The sequence below is a fragment of the Bufo gargarizans genome, chromosome 11, assembly GCF_014858855.1.
Source record: "Bufo gargarizans isolate SCDJY-AF-19 chromosome 11, ASM1485885v1, whole genome shotgun sequence".
In the NCBI taxonomy this organism is placed as follows: domain Eukaryota; kingdom Metazoa; phylum Chordata; class Amphibia; order Anura; family Bufonidae; genus Bufo; species Bufo gargarizans.
The window spans coordinates 97,226,869-97,248,648 of record NC_058090.1 but is presented as its reverse complement, the minus strand read 5'-3'; the positions used below and the strand labels follow the sequence as shown (position 1 = coordinate 97,248,648).

At 44.3% G+C, this 21,780-nt stretch overlaps 2 protein-coding genes across 3 annotated transcripts in view; one reads left to right on the top strand and one right to left on the bottom strand.

Annotated features, from left to right (window-relative positions):
- Positions 1–1,761: 1,761 nt before the first annotated feature.
- On the bottom strand, positions 1,762–20,327 carry LOC122921937 (high affinity immunoglobulin gamma Fc receptor I-like). 2 transcript variants are annotated; one of them, XM_044272274.1, is made up of 9 exons: positions 20,318–20,327; positions 16,672–16,770; positions 12,914–12,934; positions 11,698–11,955; positions 9,525–9,773; positions 6,059–6,307; positions 5,133–5,378; positions 2,867–3,148; positions 1,762–2,054 (listed from the first exon to the last, which is right to left on the bottom strand). In XM_044272274.1, the coding sequence occupies exons 2-9, from the start codon at positions 16,724–16,726 to the stop codon at positions 1,903–1,905; spliced, it is 1,512 nt and encodes a 503-aa protein (XP_044128209.1). In that variant the 5' UTR covers positions 16,727–16,770; positions 20,318–20,327; the 3' UTR covers positions 1,762–1,902. The 2 variants fall into 2 exon arrangements, with proteins under 2 accessions (XP_044128209.1, XP_044128208.1); XM_044272273.1 differs by lacking the exon at positions 20,318–20,327 and having other exon boundaries at positions 16,672–16,802.
- The window catches only part of LOC122921451 (Fc receptor-like protein 5), a 35,918-nt gene continuing 34,419 nt past the window's right edge, over positions 20,282–21,780 (top strand). Inside the window, exon 1 of the mRNA XM_044271429.1 lies at positions 20,282–20,376. Within this exon, the coding sequence (XP_044127364.1) occupies positions 20,328–20,376 (49 nt within the window). The 5' untranslated portion in view covers positions 20,282–20,327. The remainder of the gene's footprint in view (positions 20,377–21,780) is intronic.

Here is a 21,780-nt window from a genome sequence, read left to right as displayed (position 1 = left end):
TCCGTATGGAGAGATCGCGCGCATTCTTGTAAATTACAATACACTGTATTACAGAGTGAAAGATGGACACAGATTAAATGAGAGGGTTTGATAGAAGCTGGGAAACCCCTTTAAACATAACGATAGGGAGCATAATTGCAGTTTTCCGGACATCACTGTTCTTCCCACTGCTCTCTTTGGTGGTTGAGATTGCAGGTGATTGCATGCCCTCGTTTTAATGTGATTTTTACCATTCATCATTATTATTATGATTACTATTATTTCTTTCACAGGGATACATGGCGTTTAGGTATCGTCATTATCTAGATTTCATTTTCTCTGTTATCTGTATTTTATGTTTGGCCTGATGAAGATGTGGTGCCCATATCGAAACGCATTGTCTTCAGTAGGCAAGTTTTACTTTTCACCACCTTTTTATTTTTTATTACTCTCCTGTGATTAAATTTATGACTTGATCCAAATCGGGGTGCGTGTCCTTTCCGTGGCAGCTCTCTCCCGGTCACAGCTCAGGGACGTGTTCTTTCTCCCTTCCTGTAAATGCAATGCGACAATTAACTGCAATATAGAGTACAAAATTGCATAATAATAACAAGTGCTACACTATAAGTGCGAGATACTTGGCAAATCGTTTTGTACAAAATTATTTGAGCCCGTCTGCCGAGCGTCAAGGCGATCTCTGTTAGACGGGTTCCTACTCTAAATTCTACCTGTTAGGTGCCATGACGGCTACCATACACTTCAGGGAGTGTAGGTTACACAGCAGGTCCACTGCACAACACCACTGGCGCCATTATTATTATTATGCAATTTTGTACTCTATATTGCAGTTAATTGTCGCATTGCATTGCATGTCTTTGTCTTTCAATGTTGTTCCCTGCCACAGCAATGTGCTCCTGCGGTTTGGTATGTGCTGACTGACCCCCTCCTTTTTTGGTTTTTCTTTCCCTTCCTGTAAATGTAACAGTTTTCAACAGCTTTCATCTTTGGATATGTCCGGTGACAGTTGAAGGATGGAACAGAGCATGTGCGACCACCTCAGAAAGGTTGAGAGAAAAATAAGAAAATGAAACAGCAGATGGCGCTATACACATACATTTTATTGAATAACTTAGTGGCTATACTAAAACTACATGCAATTACCACAGTATCAGGAAAATGACGCGCTGACACTCGGGGTACAGGATAATGACGCGCTGACACTCGGGGTACAGGATAATGACACACTGACACTCGGGGTACAGGATAATGACGCGCTGACACTCGGGGTACAGGATAATGACGCGCTGACACTCGGGGTACAGGATAATGACGCGCTGACACTCGGGGTACAGGATAATGACGCGCTGACACTCGGGGTACAGGATAATGACGCTCAGACACTCGGGGTACAGGATAATGACGCGCTGACACTCGGGGTACAGGATAATGACGCGCTGACACTCGGGGTACAGGATAATGACACTGACACTCGGGGTACAGGATAATGACACTGACACTCGGGGTACAGGATAATGACACTGCCACTCGGGGTACAGGATAATGACGCTGACACTCGGGGTACAGGATAATGACGCTGACACTCGGGGTACAGGATAATGACGCTGACACTTGGGGTACAGGATAATGACGCTGACACTTGGGGTACAGGATAATGACACTCGGGGTACAGGATAATGACGCTGACACTCGGGGTACAGGATAATGACACTGACACTCAGGGTACAGGATAATGACACTGACACTCGGGGTACAGGATAATGACATTGACACTTGGGGTACAGGATGATGACACACTGACACTTGGGGTACAGGATGATGACACACTGACACTTGGGGTACAGGATGATGACACACTGACATAATTCTAGCAAACTAAAGGGGGTGTCTGATGACTCTTTGTAATTAACCCCTTCCTTGTCCTTTCTTCTGGGGATCGGCTGCTCGGCTCTTTAGGTGATGAATTACAATAACAGCTCCTATAACAACAATCAGTCCTGACATTATCAGCCGGATAATATTCATCACCATGAAATCCCTCTTTTCCTTTCTTCCACCTGAAAGATGAATTAGAATGTGTGAATGGTCCTTTCCTTTTCTCTGCCTATGAATGAGCTGTTTGGACACGACCACTGCCAATAGGGGAAAAATCCTGCTAGTATGAGCACAATACAGAACGGCACCACCTACCTACCTCCTGCCCGTGTCCTTGGTGGTCCTCTGCTCCACACAAATACAGCCACAGGTGTCATATGTATGGGCAAAGTGGTCTCTGATACATGAAATCCATTCCTAGCTTTTCTCACAGACTCCACCACAGGTGCAGCACGTCGTGCTATTTCACCACAACCGATCCCGACTGACCCCATTATAAAAGTCAATGAGATCCACCAGGCTCCATTGGTGTCCATCACGTGATGGATCCACCACAACATGAATTCTATTTGTTTGCTCCTGTGATGGATCAGAAAAGGGCATTTCTAACACAGATGTGAACTCAGCCTAAGGCCAAGAGCACACGTTGTGGGTCCTTTCTGTGCATTGGGGACCGCAATTTGCGGCGGCCGGGACGGATCGAGACCCATTCAACTTGAATGGGTCCGTGATCCGTCCGCACCACCACAAAAATAGAACAAGCTCTATTTTTTTGCGGTGCGGAGGCACGGACAGAAACACCACAGGAGCTCTCCGTAGGGCTTCCGTGGGGTTCTGACCCGGGCTTCCGTTCCGCATCTCCGTGATTGCGGACCCATTCAATGGAATGGGTCCTCATCCATGGTGAGGAGTTCACACGGGCCGGTGCCAGTGTACCGCGGACCCGTATGGGGGCCGCAATACGGCCACGGGCACACAACGGCCTAACACTCACCTTCCAGGTGGACATCTAACTCTTGACTTGGTTTCCACACTCTGCCGTCTGATGTTCTCCCTGTACAGGAATAATTGCCAGAATCCTCCAGCTGAGCGGACAGAACTTCATATCTATCAGATGTGGTAAATCCCTGGACTTCGCTTCCATCTCTGTAGAACGCAAATTGTAGTTCTGTGCTCTGTCTGTATGGACTAAGCCTGGTGTCACACGTCAGGGTCATGTCATCACCTTCAGTAATATTGGATGGGGTCAGTCTGATCTCTGGACGGGAGAACAGCTCTGTGGGAATAAGGAACCAAGTGTCACATCCATGTTCATGGTTATAATGGACTTCTTCATACATCTGCAGATAAGAATGGTCTAATAGACAATAGATATGTGAATGTGGTTCTCTGATCGCCGCCGTCCTGTCCTCTGGTATTGAAGTATTTTTATATGTTTTGGTCAAATGGCTATAACTTTTTTAAAATTTCTTTTAGTTTATTACAGGCTCTGGAAACCTTTGGGACATTTATTATTATTACTAGATTCTGCTTTTCTCAGGAAAAAAACGATCTTTAGTAAAAATTTTCAGCAGCTTGTCTTCTGCAGCCTTCAGTTTTCCTGCATCTACAGGCTGCTCCTCCTTGTTCTCAGTGGATCTGACAGGGAGCTCCTCTGTTCTCCCTAATCGCTAGCTCCCTCCTGACAGCTCATAAACACTCCTTTAGGCCGTATCCTTATCAATCTCATCATAACTTAGTTGGGTGTACCCTAACGAAGAGATGCCCGTCAGCAGCTGATGACTTTATCTTTATTAAAAAGGCTTGCAGTGTTTATTATCATGTCCTGCAGCAGCTAGGTGTAATATGAGGTTCTGCAGCAGCTGAGTAGTGTATCATGAAGTTCAGCAGCAACTGATGTGTGTATCATGAGGTTCTGCAGCAACTAAGGTGTATATTATTAGGTTCTGCAGCAGCTGAGGTATGTGTTATGAGGGTCTGCAGCAGCTGAGGAGTGTATTATAAGGTTCTGCAGCAGCTGAGGAGTATATTATGAGGTTCTGCAGCAGCTGAGGAGTGTATTATGAGGCTCTATAGCAGCTGAGGTGTATTATGAGGCTCTATAGCAGCTGAGGTGTATTATGAGGGTCTGCAGCAGCTGAGGTGTGTTATGAGGGTCTGCAGCAGCTGAGGAGTGTATTATGAGGTTCTGCTGCAGCTGAGGTGTATTATAAGGTTCTGCAGCAGCTGAGGAGTGTATTATAAGGTTCTGCAGCAGCTGAGGAGTGTATTATGAGAGTCTGCAGCAGCTGAGGTGTATTATGAGGCTCTATAGCAGCTGAGGTGTATTATGAGGCTCTATAGCAGCTGAGGTGTGTATTATGAGGTTCTATAGCAGCTGAGGTGTGTTATGAGGGTCTGCAGCAGCTGAGGAGTGTATTATGAGGTTCTATAGCAGCTGAGGAGTGTATTATGAGGTTCTGCAGCAGCTGAGGTGTGTATTATGAGGTTCTATAGCAGCTGAGGTGTGTTATGAGGTTCTGCAGCAGCTGAGGTGTGTATTATGAGGTTCTATACCAGCTGAGGAGTGTATTATGAGGTTTTATAGCAGCTGAAGAGTGTATTATGAGGTTCTGCAGCAGCTGAGGTGTGTATTATGAGGTTCTATAGCAGCTGAGGAGTGTATTATGAGGTTTTATAGCAGCTGAAGAGTGTATTATGAGGTTCTGCAGCTAGGTGTATTATGAGGGTATGCAGCAGCTGAGATGTATTATGAGGTTCTGCAGCAGCTGAGATGTATTATGAGGTTCTGCAGCAGCTGAGATGTATTATGAGGTTCTGCAGCAGCTGAGATGTATTATGAGGTTCTGCAGCAGCTGAGGTGTGTATTGTGAGGTTCTGCAGCAGCCGAGGTGTGTATTATGAGGTTCTGAAGCAGCCGAGGTGTGCATTATGAGGTTCAGCAGCAGCTGAGGTGTGTATTATGAGGTTCAGCAGCAGCCGAGGAGTGTATTATGAGGTTCTGCAGCAGTCGAGGTGTATATTATGAGGTTCTGCAGCAGCTGAGGTGTGTATTATGAGGTTCTGCAGCAGCTGAGGTGTATATTATGAGGTTCTGCAGCAGCTGAGGTGTGTAGTATGAGGTTCTGCAGCAGCTCAGATGTGTATTATTAGGACGAGGTACATGGGTATTTTTTTGTTGGGGGCAGGGTGGTTGCCCTTTGCCACATCAGGTCACCAAATTACCTTGCCCCGGCCCATTTATGTCCTCCAGCATTTACCTCTGATGGGAACAGACACAGAATCGGTGTAAGACACAGGTTTCCTGCTCAGTCTTCTCTCACATCGGTATCTTCCAGTCACATCTCCTTGTCTGAGGTTTATTGTTTCATCTCCTGAATCCTGTAGTAATTTGTCATCTTTAAGGAATTTTGTCCATTCTACAGAATACTCAGGACGGCTGTGACATCTCAGCTTTATGTCATCTCCATCATGTACAAAGAGAGGAGCCTGCAGGATGACCGGGCCTGAAATACAAGCGGTTGTAAGAAGATAATCGCACTCTGGATGTATCCACAGGGTGGGGAGGGAAGGTCATTCACACCGACCGTAAACCAAGTTTTCTGGTGTAAAAAAGTAATTTTTGGACTTTATTTTTTGTTTTGTTTTTATAGTTATAGGGGTTCTCCAGGAATTAAGAAAATTAAATTATTATTATAAATATAATCCCAAATACCTTTCATGGCTTATTTAGGGAGCATTAATCAGGGGAAATAAAATGGCCGCCGTCCTATTAGTACACACAGAACCTGTCCTAATCACAACACTGAGGTAACAAGCTCCTCATCCTCCTCTCTGCTCTGCTCGTCAGGGGCTATAATCCTGAATACAGATATACTGCATGGAAAGATTGAGCCAAAGATGTTAATGTTCCATTCAGCGATCTCCTCCACAGTTTGGGGAGGAGCGATTGCTAATGCCATTGTTTTTCCCCATACAGATCATGGCATGATCTGCTACGATTTAGGTGCCTACACAAACAATAGAACTACCCAGTGGTAACCGGTGGCATCTGAGAGGTTAAATTACCAGAATCGGAGTGATTTCTGATCCTGACAATGTAGAATAGCTGTATAACACAATGTGCCAATCACCATATACTCCAGATTTGAGATGTGCCCATTATATTAGTATTTACCCAACTCACCATCGCTGACGTCCAAGCTGACCGCAGGACTGAGAACATATCTGGTTCCACACTGGTATCTCCCACTGTCATGTCTTTGTGCAGACTGGATTGTAAGAAAGTTCTGGTCAATATTCTCCAATAACCTCCAATCTTTATACCAGGAATATGTCCCATAGTGCTCTCTATTACAGTACATTGTTATAGACTCTCCTGTAAAGATCTTTCTCCAGTTTGGATAGAAGGTCACCACGAATGAGGCAGCAGCTCCTACAAAACATCACATTGTTCACAGCTCATGGAAAGTAGAGGATATAATACTGATGTTCTCTATAGAAGACTGAAGACCGGTCACCACAGATATATCCTGCTGGGTGAAGTAGCAGAGTGGCAAGAATAAGAATAATTCTATAATTCTATATTTTCTAACGTGATCCAACACTGACCATTAACATTGCATCAGAGTGTCTTCATTAATGGGGTTTTCTGAGTGTTTTATACTAATGACCGATCCTCAGGGATAGGAGGCCGGCGGGGGTCCGACACGTCACCAATCAGCTGTTTGAAGAGACGGCAGGACTCTGGTGAGCGCCATAGCCTTCTCGCAGCTCCCCAAGCACAGCGCCTTACACTGTATAGTGGCTGCACTTGGTATCACAGCTCAGCCCCGTTAATGGCCTAGGGCCTAGGCTATGTGACCGATGCTTCCTCTTGAACCCCATCGATCACATACTCATGACCTATCCTGAGGGTATAAAACACTTGGAAAACCCCTTTAAATGCATCTTCAAAAAAACATGATCAATCTTTGTAAATTTCAGACACTGGTGGCAGAGGCGATTTCACTATGAATGGAGGAGCAGCAGAAGTCATAGGTTATTATTTTTTTATTTTAACCTTGTATGCACAAGAGCCAATTGAATGCATTGTAGTGAACAGAATCTACTGTGGGGGTTTTCAATTTATAAGACGCAACTACGATTTGTAGGAGGAAAATAAGAAAAACAATATTTTTCATCAGACCACAGATCAAATGCTCATCACACATCCTAAGCTCCATCAGCATCAGATCAAACCTCAGACCATCCGCCTCAGATCAGCCCCCATCAAAGTGTGCTATATCTCTGGCGGGCAATATATTCTGAGCATTGGAAAAACCATCTAGGGGCCCTGATCTGTATTATTACACGCCCCCGTAGATCCCTATAGTATAATGCGCCCCTGTTATATAATGCACCTGGGAAGAGGTAAACGTTTTGTAGAGGAGCTTCCCTCTGCCCCTCTGTAGTATACTGCGCCCCTGTAGTCCCCCTGTAGTATACTGTGCCCCTGTAGTCCCCTTGTAGTATACTGTGCCCCTGTAGTCCCCCTGTAGTATACTGCGCCCCTGTAGTCCCCCTGTAGTATACTGCGCCCCTGTAGTCCCCCTGTAGTATACTGCGCCCCTGTAGTCCCCCTGTAGTATACTGCACCCCTGTAGTTCCCCTGTAGTATACTGCGCCCCTGCAGTCCCCCTGTAGTATACTGCGCCCCTGTAGTCCCCCTGTAGTATACTGCGCCCCTGTAGTCCCCCTGTAGTATACTGCGCCCCTGCAGTCCCCCTGTAGTATACTGCGCCCCTGCAGTCCCCCTGTAGTATACTGTGCCCCTGTAGTCCCCCTGTAGTATACTGTACCCCTGTAGTCCCCCTGTAGTATACTGCGCCCCTGTAGTCCCCCTGTAGTATACTGCGCCCCTGTAGTATACTGAGCCCCTGTAGTCCCCCTGTAGTATACTGTGCCCCTGTAGTCCCCCTGTAGTATACTGTGCCCCTGTAGTCCCCCTGTAGTATACTGCGCCCCTGTAGTCCCCCTGTAGTATACTGCGCCCCTGTAGTCCCCCTGTAGTATACTGCGCCCCTGTAGTCCCCCTGTAGTATACTGCGCCCCTGTAGTCCCCCTGTAGTATACTGAGCCCCTGTAGTCCCCCTGTAGTACACTGTGCCCCTGTAGTCCCCCTGTAGTATACGGTGCCCCTGTAGTCCCTCTGTAGTATACTGTGCCCCTGTAGTGCCCCTGTAGTCCCGCTGTAGTATACTGTGCCCCTGTAGTATACTGCGCCCCTGTAGTCCCCCTGTAGTATACTGTGCCCCTGTAGTATACTGTGCCCCTGTAGTCCCCCTGTAGTATACTGTGCCCCTGTAGTCCCCCTGTAGTATACTGTGCCCCTGTAGTATACTGCCCCCCCTGTAGTATACTGTGCCCCTGTATTCCCCCTGTAGTATACTGCGCCCCTGTAGTCCCCCTGTAGTATACTGCGCCCCTGTAGTCCCCCTGTAGTATACTGCGCCCCTGTAGTCCCCCTGTAGTATACTGCGCCCCTGTAGTCCCCCTGTAGTCCCACTGTAGTATACTGCGCCCCTGTAGTTTCCCTGTGGTCCCACTGTAGTATATTGCGCCCCTGTAGCCCCCCTGTAGTATACTGCGCCCCTGTAGTCACCCTGTAGTATACTGCCCCCTGTAGTCCCCCTATAGTATACTGTGTACCTGTAGTCCCCCTGTAGTATACCACTCCCCTGTAGTATACCACTCCCCTGTAGTCCCCCTGTAGTATACTGCGCCCCTGTCATATAATGCACCTGGGAAGAGGTAAGTGTTTTGTAGAGGAGCTTCCCTCTGCCTCCCTGCATTGCCTGTAGTGAGCACTTACCGCTCGCAGGCATCGCTCCCGGCAGCAGTAGAGGGGGGAGGACACTGACAGCACTGGCCACGCTGATCAGTGAGCAGGAACGACGTTGATGTATTTATATATCATATATATCTGTACACTTGTTACCCCTTTATTAGCCCCACTATATGAGGGAGCAGTGTGGGCAGACGCCCCACCGCTCCCAGCCCGTCTCCCTAATACTGCACTGCGATGTCCCTTAGTAGCTATTTTCTTCAGAGCCGCTACTAAGGGACATTTCAGACCAAATTTATAGCATAAATAAAAGTTTTCCCCTAATAAAATATATTAGAAAAATGTTCCCTATCCCTAACCATTAGCAAAAAACTAATAAAATTATACATACATATACATAACAGTTACACTTTAAAGGGTTTGTCCGCAATTTTGATATTCATATCCTATCCTCAGGATTGGGCATCAGATTCAGATTGGTGGGGTCCCCGCACCCCCACAATCAGCTTATTGATTGCAGCTCTGGAGTCTTAACTAAACTGCTATGTCCATTGTGTGGCGGATGGCGCTGCTCCTATTGAGGTCATTGGTCCGGTCCACTACACTATGGACAGAGCAGTGTATGGTAACAGCTGATGAGCGGGGGTATGGGCGGTGGATAGGTCATCAATATCAAAATCCTGGACACAACCCTTTAATAGTTAAACATGGCTGTCACCTTTAAATTTGAAATGACTATAATTCTAATTAATATAGAAAATAGATCAGTAGTAAAATACAGAAACTCAAAGTTAAGTAGTGTCCAGGTTGTGATACGGCTCCTTACCTCGATCAGTGAGGACAGTCTCATCGCTGTGTGTAGTATAGTCTATTACTTGTTTTTCACACTTGTATACAGCGGTCTCATCTCTGTGGTCTCTGACCAGGATTTCGGGGTCAGTGGTGGATGGATTTATCATTGTATTGTTCCTATAAAACACTATTGGCCCCGCTGTGTTCCTGGAGCCGCTGTAACATCTCAGCGGGAGGTCATCTCCTTCATATATGTACGGCGGCGCCTGCAGGACGACGGGACCTAAAGTACAAAAATCAAAGCTCTCTACTCTCTACTCTCTATAGTCTGAAGATTGCATGAAAACTGTATTACTACCGCGGATCCACAAAAAACAGAAGCTGCCCGTGTGCCTTCCGCAATTTGCGGAACGGGCGGCCCATTGTACAGTCGTGGCCAAAAGTTTTGAGAATGACACAAATATTAGTTTTCACAAAGTTTGCTGCTAAACTGCTTTTAGATCTTTGTTTCAGTTGTTTCTGTGATGCAGTGAAATATAATTACACGCACTTCATACGTTTCAAAGGCTTTTATCGACAATTACATGACATTTATGCAAAGAGTCAGTATTTGCAGTGTTGGCCCTTCTTTTTCAGGACCTCTGCAATTCGACTGGGCATGCTCTCACTCAACTTCTGGGCCAATTCCTGACTGATAGCAACCCATTCTTTCATAATCACTTCTTGGAGTTTGTCAGAATTAGTGGGTTTTTGTTTGTCCACCCGCCTCTAGAGGATTGACCACAAGTTCTCAATGGGATTAAGATCTGGGGAGTTTCCAGGCCATGGACCCAAAATGTCAACATTTTGGTCCCCGAGCCACTTAGTTATCACTTTTGCCTTATGGCACGGTGCTCCATCGTGCTGGAAAATGCATTGTTCTTCACCAAACTGTTGTTGGATTGTTGGAAGAAGTTGCTGTTGGAGGGTGTTTTGGTACCATTCTTTATTCATGGCTGTGTTTTTGGGCAAAATTGTGAGTGAGCCCACTTCCTTGGATGAGAAGCAACCCCACACATGAATGGTCTCAGGATGCTTTACTGTTGGCATGACACAGGACTGATGGTAGCGCTCACCTTTTCTTCTCCGGACAAGCATTTTTCCTGATGCCCCAAACATCGGAGAATATGACTTTGCCCCAGTCCTCAGCAGTCCATTCACCATATTTTCTGCAGAAGATCAATCTGTCCCTGATGTTTTTTTTTAAAAGAAGTGGCTTCTTTGCTGCCCTTCTTGACACCAGGCCATCTTCCAAAAGTCTTCGCCTCACTGTGCGTGCAGATGCGCTCACACCTGCCTGCTGCCATTCCTGAGCAAGCTCTGCACTGGTGGCACTCCGATCCCGCAGCTGAATCCTCTTTAGGAGACGATCCTGGCGCTTGCTGGACTTTCTTGGACGCCCTGAAGCCTTCTTAACAAGAATTGAACCGCTTTCCTTGAAGTTCTTGATGATCCTATAAATTGTTGATTGAGGTGCAATCTTAGTAGCCACAATATCCTTGCCTGTGAAGCCATTTTTATGCAACACAATGATGGCTGCACGCGTTTCTTTGCAGGTGACCATGGTTAACAATGGAAGAACAATGATTTCAAGCATCACCCTCCTTTTAACAGGTCAAGTCTGCCATTTTAACCCAATCAGCCTGACATAATGATCTCCAGCCTTGTGCTCGTCAACATTCTCACCTGAGTTAACAAGACGATTACTGAAATGATCTCAGCAGGTCCTTTAATGATAGCAATGAAATAAAGTGGAAAGTTTTTGGGGGGATTAAGTTAATTTTCATGGCAAAGAAGAACTATGCAATTCATCTGATCACTCTTCATAACATTCTGGAGTATATGCAAATTGCTATTATAAAAACTTAAGCAGCAACTTTTCCAAATTCCAATATTTATGTAATTCTCAAAACTTTTGGCCACGACTGTAGACATGTCTATTCTTGTCCGCAAATCGGACAAGAATAGTACATGCTATTTTTTTTTCCGGGGCCACGGAACAGTGCAACGGATGCGGACAGCACATGGAGTGCTGTCCGCATCTTTAGCGGCCCCATTGAAGTGAATAGGTCCGCACCCAAGCCGCAAAAACTGTGGCTCGGATGCGGACCCGAAAAACGGTCGTGTGCACGAGGCCTTACCCTACATATAGCGTCACATTGACTCACCCTTTGTAACATTGAGTGTAACGGCCTCGCTGATATTATCCTCACTGGTTCCGCACTGGTAACTCCCTCCATGTCTGGACTGGGTGGGTAAAATTATTAAACTCTTTCCTGTATTCGTCCATTTATTGTTCCTGTACCAGGTGTATGTGATGTCTCCTTGCTCGGTGGTGTCCACATCACAGGTCATTCTTACAGCTTCTCCGGGTAAGATCTTGTTCCAGGGTGGAGTGAAGGTCACCACAGGTCTGACAGCAGCTCCTACAATACATCACATTACACAGCTACATTTTCCATAGGAATTATTAAGTAAGAGTTCCACTGCAGTTCTAATTATGTGCTCCAATTTACCCAGGCTAAAAACAGGCACTTACCTTGTCACCGACACTGCAGCCAACACCGAGTCCGGTCCCCTGTGCACCTGAATCATGATCTCCTATCCGTCTTCATGTGCACCTCTGCAGCCATTCACTGTCCTCAGCAGTGACATGTTCTCAGGCAGCACATGACCACCGTGGTCAGAGAATGGCTGCTGGGACCCATGTGACAATGGAAGGAACATGATCCTCAGGGCTGAAAGAGTGCAAGTGAGTAGGTAAGTGCCTTTCTTAAGCCACAGTGGATTCGGGCACACAAGTAGAACTGTGGTGGGGGTCAGAGAACCCATTTAATTATAATTAAATAAACAAAAGGCAATGTCGTAAACTCAGATTGTCGTTAAAATAAAAATGAGATATGATTTGATAAGTTTAAAGGGATTTTTTTTTTTTTATAAGAGGAAACAGACATCCCTCCGGACCAACCTGCAATAAAAAAATAAGTACCTAGCTAAAGAATCCAGCGCCTCAGCTCTTGTTCTCCTGGCCGGGCTCTGCTTATCTGGTGATTTCACCGCAACAAACACATGACTGCTGCAGCTGATCACTGGCCTCAGTGGTGCAGGGCAAGTAATGATCACTTCGTTATTGCAGGTTGTTCCGGAGGGTTGTCCAGTTCCCTCCTCAAACTAGACTATACCCCTTTAACAAAACATTAATCCAGTCATCTGTCCAACTACATACATTTGATAGGACCTCCTAGCCGGTGGTGAGGAGGATTTAATGCCGTGCCCACAGGATAAGCCATAAATATGTGGTAGACCCGATTCCTGCCAATAGGACCTACATATATGTACAGAAAGTGGTACCCCGCCCCATCTGGTGCCCACAGGGGCTCTTACCTGACAGTCCTACAATGACAGCTGTAATGTAGAACATGATAATAGGTTAAAGGAATAGAGATAACATTTAGAATTACAGCTTACAATCTCTACATTACAATGTATTTTATGGAAAATCATTGTTGTCCAGGACTTAAAAAAAGATGGTTTTCCCAAAAACAGCACAGGTTGTGTATGGTATTACAGCTCAGCCCCATTCACTTCTGTGGAGCTGAGCTGCAAGGTACAACCCATGGACAGGGGTGGCGCTGTTTTTGGAATAAACCAACCTTGTTTTTCTCATCCTGGACAACCCCTTTAAAGAATTGCTTTCTATACATGGCCCAGAACTGCACCCTTGTGCACAAATAGGGAAAATAACAATGGTTATCTTCACGAGAACCCCTCTTTAAGTACTATGGTCTTCTTAAGACTTCCACAATCATTTTGAGTTTTTCTGCTCCCCAAATCATATACATTTATCTTGTGTCTATTTTAAAGGGAATCCATCAGCTACAGTCAGCATGTTCTAGAGCAGGAGGAGTCGAGAAGACTGATAAATAGTCCTGTGGGAAAAGATTCAATAAAACTTGTAATTTATACATTGAAATTTCTGCTTATTCTGGGCTTTGAAGTCCAGGAGGAAGTCCTATCAGTGACTGACAGCCTGCCCTCTATGAGGAGGAGGTCCTATCAGTGACTGACAGGCTTCCCTCTATGAGGAGGAGGTCCTATCAGTGACTGACAGCCTTCCCTCTATGAGAAGGAGGTCCTATCAGTGACTGACAGCCTTCCCTCTATGAGGAGGAGGTCCTATCAGTGACTGACAGCCTTCCCTCTATGAGGAGGAGGTCCTATCAGTGACTGACAGCCTTCCCTCTATGAGGAGGAGGTCCTATCAGTGACTGACAGCCTTCCCTCTATGAGGAGGAGGTCCTATCAGTGACTGACAGCCTTCCCTCTATGAGGAGGAGGTCCCATCAGTGACTGACAGCCTTCCTTCTATGAGGAGGAGGTCCCATCAGTGACTGACAGCCTTCCCTCTATGAGAAGGAGGTCCTATCATTGATCCACAGCCTTCCCTCTATGAGGAGGAGGTCCTATCAGTGACTGACAGCCTTCCCTCTATGAGGAGGAGGAGGTGCTGTCAGTCACTGATAGGACCTCCTCCTCATAGAAGGAAGGCTGTCGGTCACTGATAGGACCTCCTCCTCATAGAGGGAAGGCTGTCAGTCACTGATAGGACCTCCTCCTCCTCATAGAGGGAAGGCTGTCAGTCACTGATAGGACCTCCTCCTCCTCATAGAGGGAAGGCTTTCAGTCACTGATAGGACCTCCTCCTCATAGAGGAAAGGCTGTCAATCACTGATAGGACCTACTCCTCATAGAGGGAGGGCTGTCAGTCACTGATAGGACCTCCTCCTCCTCATAGAGGGAGGGCTGTCAGTCACTGATAGGACCTCCTCCTCCTCATAGAGGGAAGGCTGTCAGTCACTGATAGCCTTCCCTCTATGAGGAGGAGGAGGTGCTATCAGTGACTGACAGCCTTCCCTCTATGAGGAGGAGGAGGTCCTATCAGTGACTGACAGCCCTCCCTCTATGAGGAGGAGGAGGTCCTATCAGTGACTGACAGCCCTCCCTCTATGAGGAGTAGGTCCTATCAGTGATTGACAGCCTTTCCTCTATGAGGAGGAGGTCCTATCAGTGACTGAAAGCCTTCCCTCTATGAGGAGGAGGAGGTCCTATCAGTGACTGACAGCCTTCCCTCTATGAGGAGGAGGAGGTCCTATCAGTGACTGACAGCCTTCCCTCTATGAGGAGGAGGAGGTCCTATCAGTGACTGACAGCCTTCCCTCTATGAGGAGGAGGTCCTATCAGTGACCGACAGCCTTCCTTCTATGAGGAGGAGGTCCTATCAGTGACTGACAGCCTTCCCTCTATGAGGAGACGGTCCTATCAGTGACTGACAGCCTTCCCTCTATGAGGAGGAGGTCCTATCAGTGACCGACAGCCTTCCTTCTATGAGGAGGAGGTCCCATCAGTGACTGACAGCCTTCCCTCTATGAGGAGCACCTATCAGTGACTGACATCCTTCCCTCTATGAGGAGGCGGTCCTATCAGTGACTGACAGACTTCTCTCTATGAGGAGGAGGTCCTATCAGTGACTGACAGCCTTCCCTCTATGAGGAGGCGGTCCCATCAGTGACTGACAGCCTGCCCTCTATGACTGTGTATACACAGATAGCTGTCAATCACTGATAGGACTGCCTCCTTGACTTCAAAGCCCAGAATGAGCCGGAATATAAATGGATAAATTACAAGTTTTACAGAATCTTTTCCCATAAAACTGTATTTTAATCTGCTCAGCTCCTCCTGCTCTGTAACATACTGCATGGAGCTCAAACACTGTTCCATTTGACAGGTTCCCTTTAATTTCTGTATCTGTTTTTGTAAAAATGGACTTGAAGAGCACAGATGAGCACGATCAACCCTATTAGGAGAGCCTGATGGGGTTGGTCCTGCTGGTTACAATGATACTTGTTTTATAAATATCGGTTGCAGTGTTCCCAAGAAAAAAAAAAAAGAACATTATTCTTTTTGCAAATGAGGGCTTTAGTACACTAAGAGGCGCGCTTTAGCCCCTTGGTGCACATTAGCGCCTCCGTTTTCCGGTACTGGCCACGCCCCTTGGTGCACAGAAGCCCTTATTTGCATAAAGAATACACCACAACCAATTTTTCCAAGACAGGTGTCATTTTAATCAAAACGATCAACCCTACTAGGCAGTGTGCCTGGTTTAATTTGGTTGATCCTGCTGATAGGAGCTCCTTAATGATATAACCTCACTTAATAGAGGAAATAATTAGGAAAATCATAGTGATAATACATTAAACAAAGATACAATAATAATGGAAATACAGTAATGCTAATATTCCTAATCATCATCATAATAAAAAATTTGGGGTCGACTTGGCAATGACAAATTCAGAGATTTCGGGGACATCCAAGGTCATTAGTCACTTTAAGTATCCATATGTATGTGAAATAAAGTAAATTTTCTTGCACATCTGGGCGCTAACTATACATTAGGTTACCTCACCTAAATACTCCAAATCTAACACAGGGGGATCAGCCTGTGCACAGCTAACAGGTCATGCAGGCTCTGACACTGAATAAGCATTGCAGTCCTGTATTTCTCCCTACAGTAATGAGGCCAGCCTCTACACCTGGGATTACTTCAGGCTAGAGGAAAATGTACTGGAGTGGGAGGGAATGGCAAGTCCCTTTAACAATCTACCCACCATTCCATAAAAATCCAGGTCCATAAAATATGCCTTAGCAAACTACACTTTGCTAAAACCACCCAGCTTTCCTGGATTCTTCGACCTCATCCACCTGAGCATTCTGGGTGAGATATACACACACTCCAGTACTTTGCCATACACAGTGTTACAAGTAAATGAGATCCAGTCGCCCCATGGCAGCTCGAGTTTCCTCAAAGAAACAGCTGGATCCATTCCCTTACCAGTTGTTATTTTTTTGTTAGACTGAATGTTTCTGATCAGTCTTACATATTTAATATTTGGTCATTTTTGGGGGTGGGAATCCTCAACTAAATAAGCTCAATAAAAGTAAAAATTATAGCAAAGAAGGTTTTATAAATGAAAGCCATAAAGGGCCCCACTGCAAACCTTACACATAGGAGTATAATTGAGTAGAAATGGTTCAACTTGCTGATGACTGAAACGCGTGAACCAAAAATAAATATCAGTACTTACAGAGAAAGATAATCAGAGGGGCTAAGGAGCATCGTCCATGGAGTAGAAAAGCCATCTTCTAGAGTTTAGGTCAGTAGAAGGTCATACTGGGAAGATTTGCTGTATTGAGGTAGAGGAGGACAGACTTTATCTATTCAGACATCTACCTCGTGAAGGAAATAGAAGTGAAGCAGGAAATATACACAGTTATTGCGGTCAGTGATACGGATGCTTGGGGTAGGCTGCTCACAGCAGGTCTCTATAAGGTGACCATACCTATGGTTGATGGTCAAACACTGAACAAATGATCATCTTAAAAACAGTCCTTTCGCAGACACGGCCATGTGCAGTTTTAGTCTACAGTTGTTCAAACTGGCCACACACATTCAATAAAACTGAGCTCTTTCATCCCCCGAACAACCGTTCTTTGAACAAAAAATCTTTTGTTCAACTATTGAACAAAAATTTCAAACACAGACGACTTGTTTCCAGACGATGATGGTCGGTCATCAGTCGGCTAAAACAATTATTCGTTGTTAAACTTGACCCAATGAACAATCATTTTAGTTGAAACTGTTTTGATCAACTTTAGAATAATGTGTATGGCCACCTTTAGAACCTACGGTGAAAATCTAACCAAAAGTTTATCTCTGACCTCTATCCTTCACTGGTATCCAAAAGTACATGAGGTATCGGATTGGGGTACACTGAATTTATGAGGAGGAGGAGGAGGAGGATTTCTCAGGGGCCCCGAAATTTTTATCATTTCCATATATAAGGTCATAAAATACAACAGGTTAGGCACATTAATCTGTGCTAAATAAATTTTTTGTGTAATCAAAGTTAAAACAGTTGTTTAGAAAAAAAAAAAGTGCACTTGGACACAGTCTTTAGCCAAACAATATATGATGCTGGAAATATTCTTATGTGTACACTTCAAAACAGCAGCACACTGGTATGAACACACTGAAATTCCTTGAATTGCGCAATTTTTAGCAAATGTAAAAAAATAATTTAGGGTGGGGGGAATAAGCCTATAAAACACCAGTATAAGCTTTTAAGCAAGTTGTTAGGAAAAAAAACTGGCTCATGCACAGGAAAAACAGGTAAGACATGGACAGCTCCAGCTGTAATCTCTATTATTTCTTCCAGAGTTATTATGTCTCCTTGGGGAGAGAGCTTAATCGGCTTGAGGAGACTTATAGGCCGTACGGAAAGGGATGCAAATTAGCTGTTAACAAGCTCTGCCTTTAATGCCACCAGATGTGAGGCAGCTATCCAATAAGCCAATGTTCGACCCTTTAAATTGGCCTTGAGACATGACTCTGATATCAAATAAGCCAGCGACTCATCTGCAGACAACTGTTTCGGGGTGATTGCCCCTCATCACTGCAGAGCAGAGACTTAACTGGGTCAGAGGCCTAAGTCAGCATTTGGGTGAAACTATCTCTTCTTTGGCCGATTAAGGCGCTCTCTTCTCAAGGAGAGGAGAGATTGTAGCCCCGAAATCCTGATTTAGGCTTCTCACTTAGTTAAGTCAGTAAGCTCTGCTCTGCACTGATGAGGGGCAATAACCCTAAAACAGCTGTCTGCAGATGAGATGCTGGCTTATTTATTATCCGAGTCATGTCTCAAGGCTTATTTAAAAGGGTCGAACATTGACTTATAGGATAGCTGCCTTACATCTGGTGGCATAAGAGGAAGAGCTTGTTAAGTGCTCATTTGCATTGAAGAGACAGGTGGATCTATTCCCTTACCAGTTGTCACTTTTTAAAGTAAAAATGAACGTTTCCGATCATTCTTACATTATTTAATATTTTGTCATTTTGACGGGTGGAAAGTGTCTACTGAATAAGCTAAATAAAGTCTAAATTAATTGCATAGAAATATCCTGCTGGTGACTGAAATGCGAGACCCAATAAGAAATATCAGTACTTACAGAGGAAAATAATCAATGGGGATAAGGACCATCGCCCAAGGGGTATAAGAGCCATCTTCTAGAGTGTAAGTCATTAACACTGGACTATATCTATTCAGACATCTACCTCGAGAAGGAAATAGAATTCATGAACGACTAACAGGAAATCTCAGCGATGCTGAGACACAGGGTCTCTAAAGGTGACCATACCCATTAGAGAGATGTAGGTTGATGATTGAACATACAGTTGAACAAGCAATCATCTGTTGAACCACCATACACATTTTAGTCCATATCGACTATTAATACTGGCCATACATGTTCAATGAAGCCAGGGGGGTGGACAAAGAGCTTTCTGGGAACTTTCTTTCAAAGAAAGGTCCTTCATCGATGTACAATCTTTCTTTGAGCACAAAGGCGTTTTAGATGCTGGTCTTAATAAACCCCTAATAAACCCCTAAACTGGCGGTGCATCCGCCGGAGTTATGTAGCGGCACCGGCCTCTTCATAACTTCAACGGGTCCTCCACCAGTTCTAAATGTAAGACATCTTCCTTGCTGTCTTATATTTAGACCTTTTTCTATGCCTGGCATAGAAAATATTAATAGTAAATGAGATGGGCCTCCCGGCCCGTCCCCTTCCCCGTCCAAGCCACTCTCACTTTTTTAGATCTGGTGTGAGCGCGGAAACGTCGCAGACTGCGGCGCAACTAGCCACTGTGCCGCAATCTACGCCTGAAATAGGCATATTTTAGCTTAATAAATGACCCCCATAATCTTTTGTATGACTATCGAAAGAAAATTTCAGACACAGCCGACGCATATAAAGTATTGGATTGTAAAATGCTGTAAGGGACATTCACTTTCTCTATTTTTATATGAACCCCGTAAAGGGGTTGTTTCACAACAGACATTTATCACCTTTTCACACAATAGGTAAATCAATGTCTGACTGCCAGTGGTGAGAGCCAGGCTGATCACTATAAACGAGATCCAGAACCCTCCATTCCTCTTTTCTGCACAACCCCAGTGATAAAGAGCTTGAACAGAGTGGTTAGTTTTTGTAGTGCTTGGATTTATTTGGATTGCTGCTGACTTCTGCCACTTGCCTTTGACCTTATCTGCTTGGATTATCATATTGTGTGAACTCTGCCAGCCCTGACCTTTTGCTTGATTGACTACGAATTCCATCTCCTGATTTTTCTACTAAATTTATACTCATTTCAGCCATTGCCCACTGATTCCACACCAGAGGCAATGACCTCCATCCATGGCAACCCACAGTATCTGCTATACAAGTAGGCCTCATGTCAATGATAAATGTCCTCTGAGGGAAAAACCTCTTCAAGTCAGGGTGTAGTGACATGTCACTTGTTTTAGCACAGCTAAAACTTCAGAAATGCAGGGAAGTGTTTTTTCCGTACTGAGTAATGAAACTCAAGTCTCAGTTCACACATTAGCTCAGTTCACACATTTTTTTATAGCCATGTCCTTCCTCCAGAAACACAAAGCAGTGAATAACTTTCAGTACACCATACTTCGATTTCATTTAGCGTCCTGTACATGAAGACTACTATTACTGTACATGAAGACTACTGTACATGAAGTTACTATTTTACAGGCTGATAATTTGTGGTATTTTATTTTATTTTATGTTATTTCCTTCCTGGGAAAGACGTAAGTTCATGCCATTCTTGTAAAGTCCTTACAAGATAAAAAAATAATAATAATATATATATATACTACTAACCGTACACAGGATGTCACACACATCACAGCTACGAATGGTCACCATCATCTTCATCATCTGTAAGTATTTTAAATTTACCACCATTATTCTGGTTAAGCGTTGCATAAAAAGTGAAATGTTTGTGCTTCTGTCATTGTAATGTGGTAGTTTGGGGCTGGAAAACTCACAGGAATCAATTATTATACTCTCCAATTGCGTCTCTTAAACGTATAGCTCACAAATTAAATTTAAAGAAGCTAAAAACAAAACTTACAATAAACTTATTTTAAAACACTGGGTAGAAGACACTTCAGTCACTATAGTGTTAATTCCTTTACATACGATATTGTGGGCAAGGGCCAATACAACTCTAATCCAAATGATGTGCCAGAGCAAATATATTGCATTAACTGGCGATCTATCTCCTAGTATTGTCCTTGTCCTATATCAGTATTATTAGTGAGGGTTTAGGCGGGAAACCGGTGTGTATATCACCCTGACACTGCTCTAATACTCAGTGTATTACCAAGGATCCACCCAATCTATTTAACAATGTATCCCTCACTACTAACTTGTCTGAAACATTGTTACAATCTGTCAATTATTAACAAATTTTTAGGTAGCTGGCTAAGAACAAGTATCGGCTCAACGCGTTTTTGGTTAAAAATAACCTCATCAGGAGCCCTTTGATTCATTAATTTCTAGCCTGCATTGAACAAACACACGGACAGACAAACATAACAGCGCACCTCTTCGGCCGCTATAGTGCCGGAGGCTCCACCACATGAAGAGGTGGCGTGCGCCGTTATATGTGTCTTCTACCCAGTGTTTTAAAAGTTTTTTTGTTTTGTTTTTAGCATCTTTAAATTTAATTTGTGAGCTACTGGAAAACTGACTGAACAACAAACTGTGTGAACATAGCCCTGTGCGGATTTTAGGTTTATATACTTATGTTGTATTGGCTATTTATTACACTAAAATTCATATAAAAATTGAGTGAGGCATTATTAAAATTGGCAAATCATGCATTTTATATACCATCTCTTAACCCCTTGGTGACCAGCGTTTTTATTCCTTTTTTCATCGTTGCCTTCCAAGAGCTATAACTTTTTTATTTTTCTATCTATGTAGCTGTATGAGATCTTGTTTTTTACGGGACAAGTTGTACTTTTTAATGGTACACATAACTTTCTGATTAACTTTTATTAACTCAGCCTGGGAGGAAGATGGGAAAAACAGCAAGACTGCCATGGAGATTTTATGTTTTAAATTTTACAGTGTTCATTTTTCGGTATAAATAACATAATATCTTTATTTTCTGGGTCAGTACAATTATAGCGGTACCAAATTCATCTTTTTTTTTACATTTTCTATCTTTTGGTCAATGAAACCACTTTTTTTTAAAAGGAAGAAAATTTTTGGGCATCGCCGCTTCCCAAGACCCCTAACTTTTTTATTTTTGTGTGGAGTTGTGTGAGGACTTG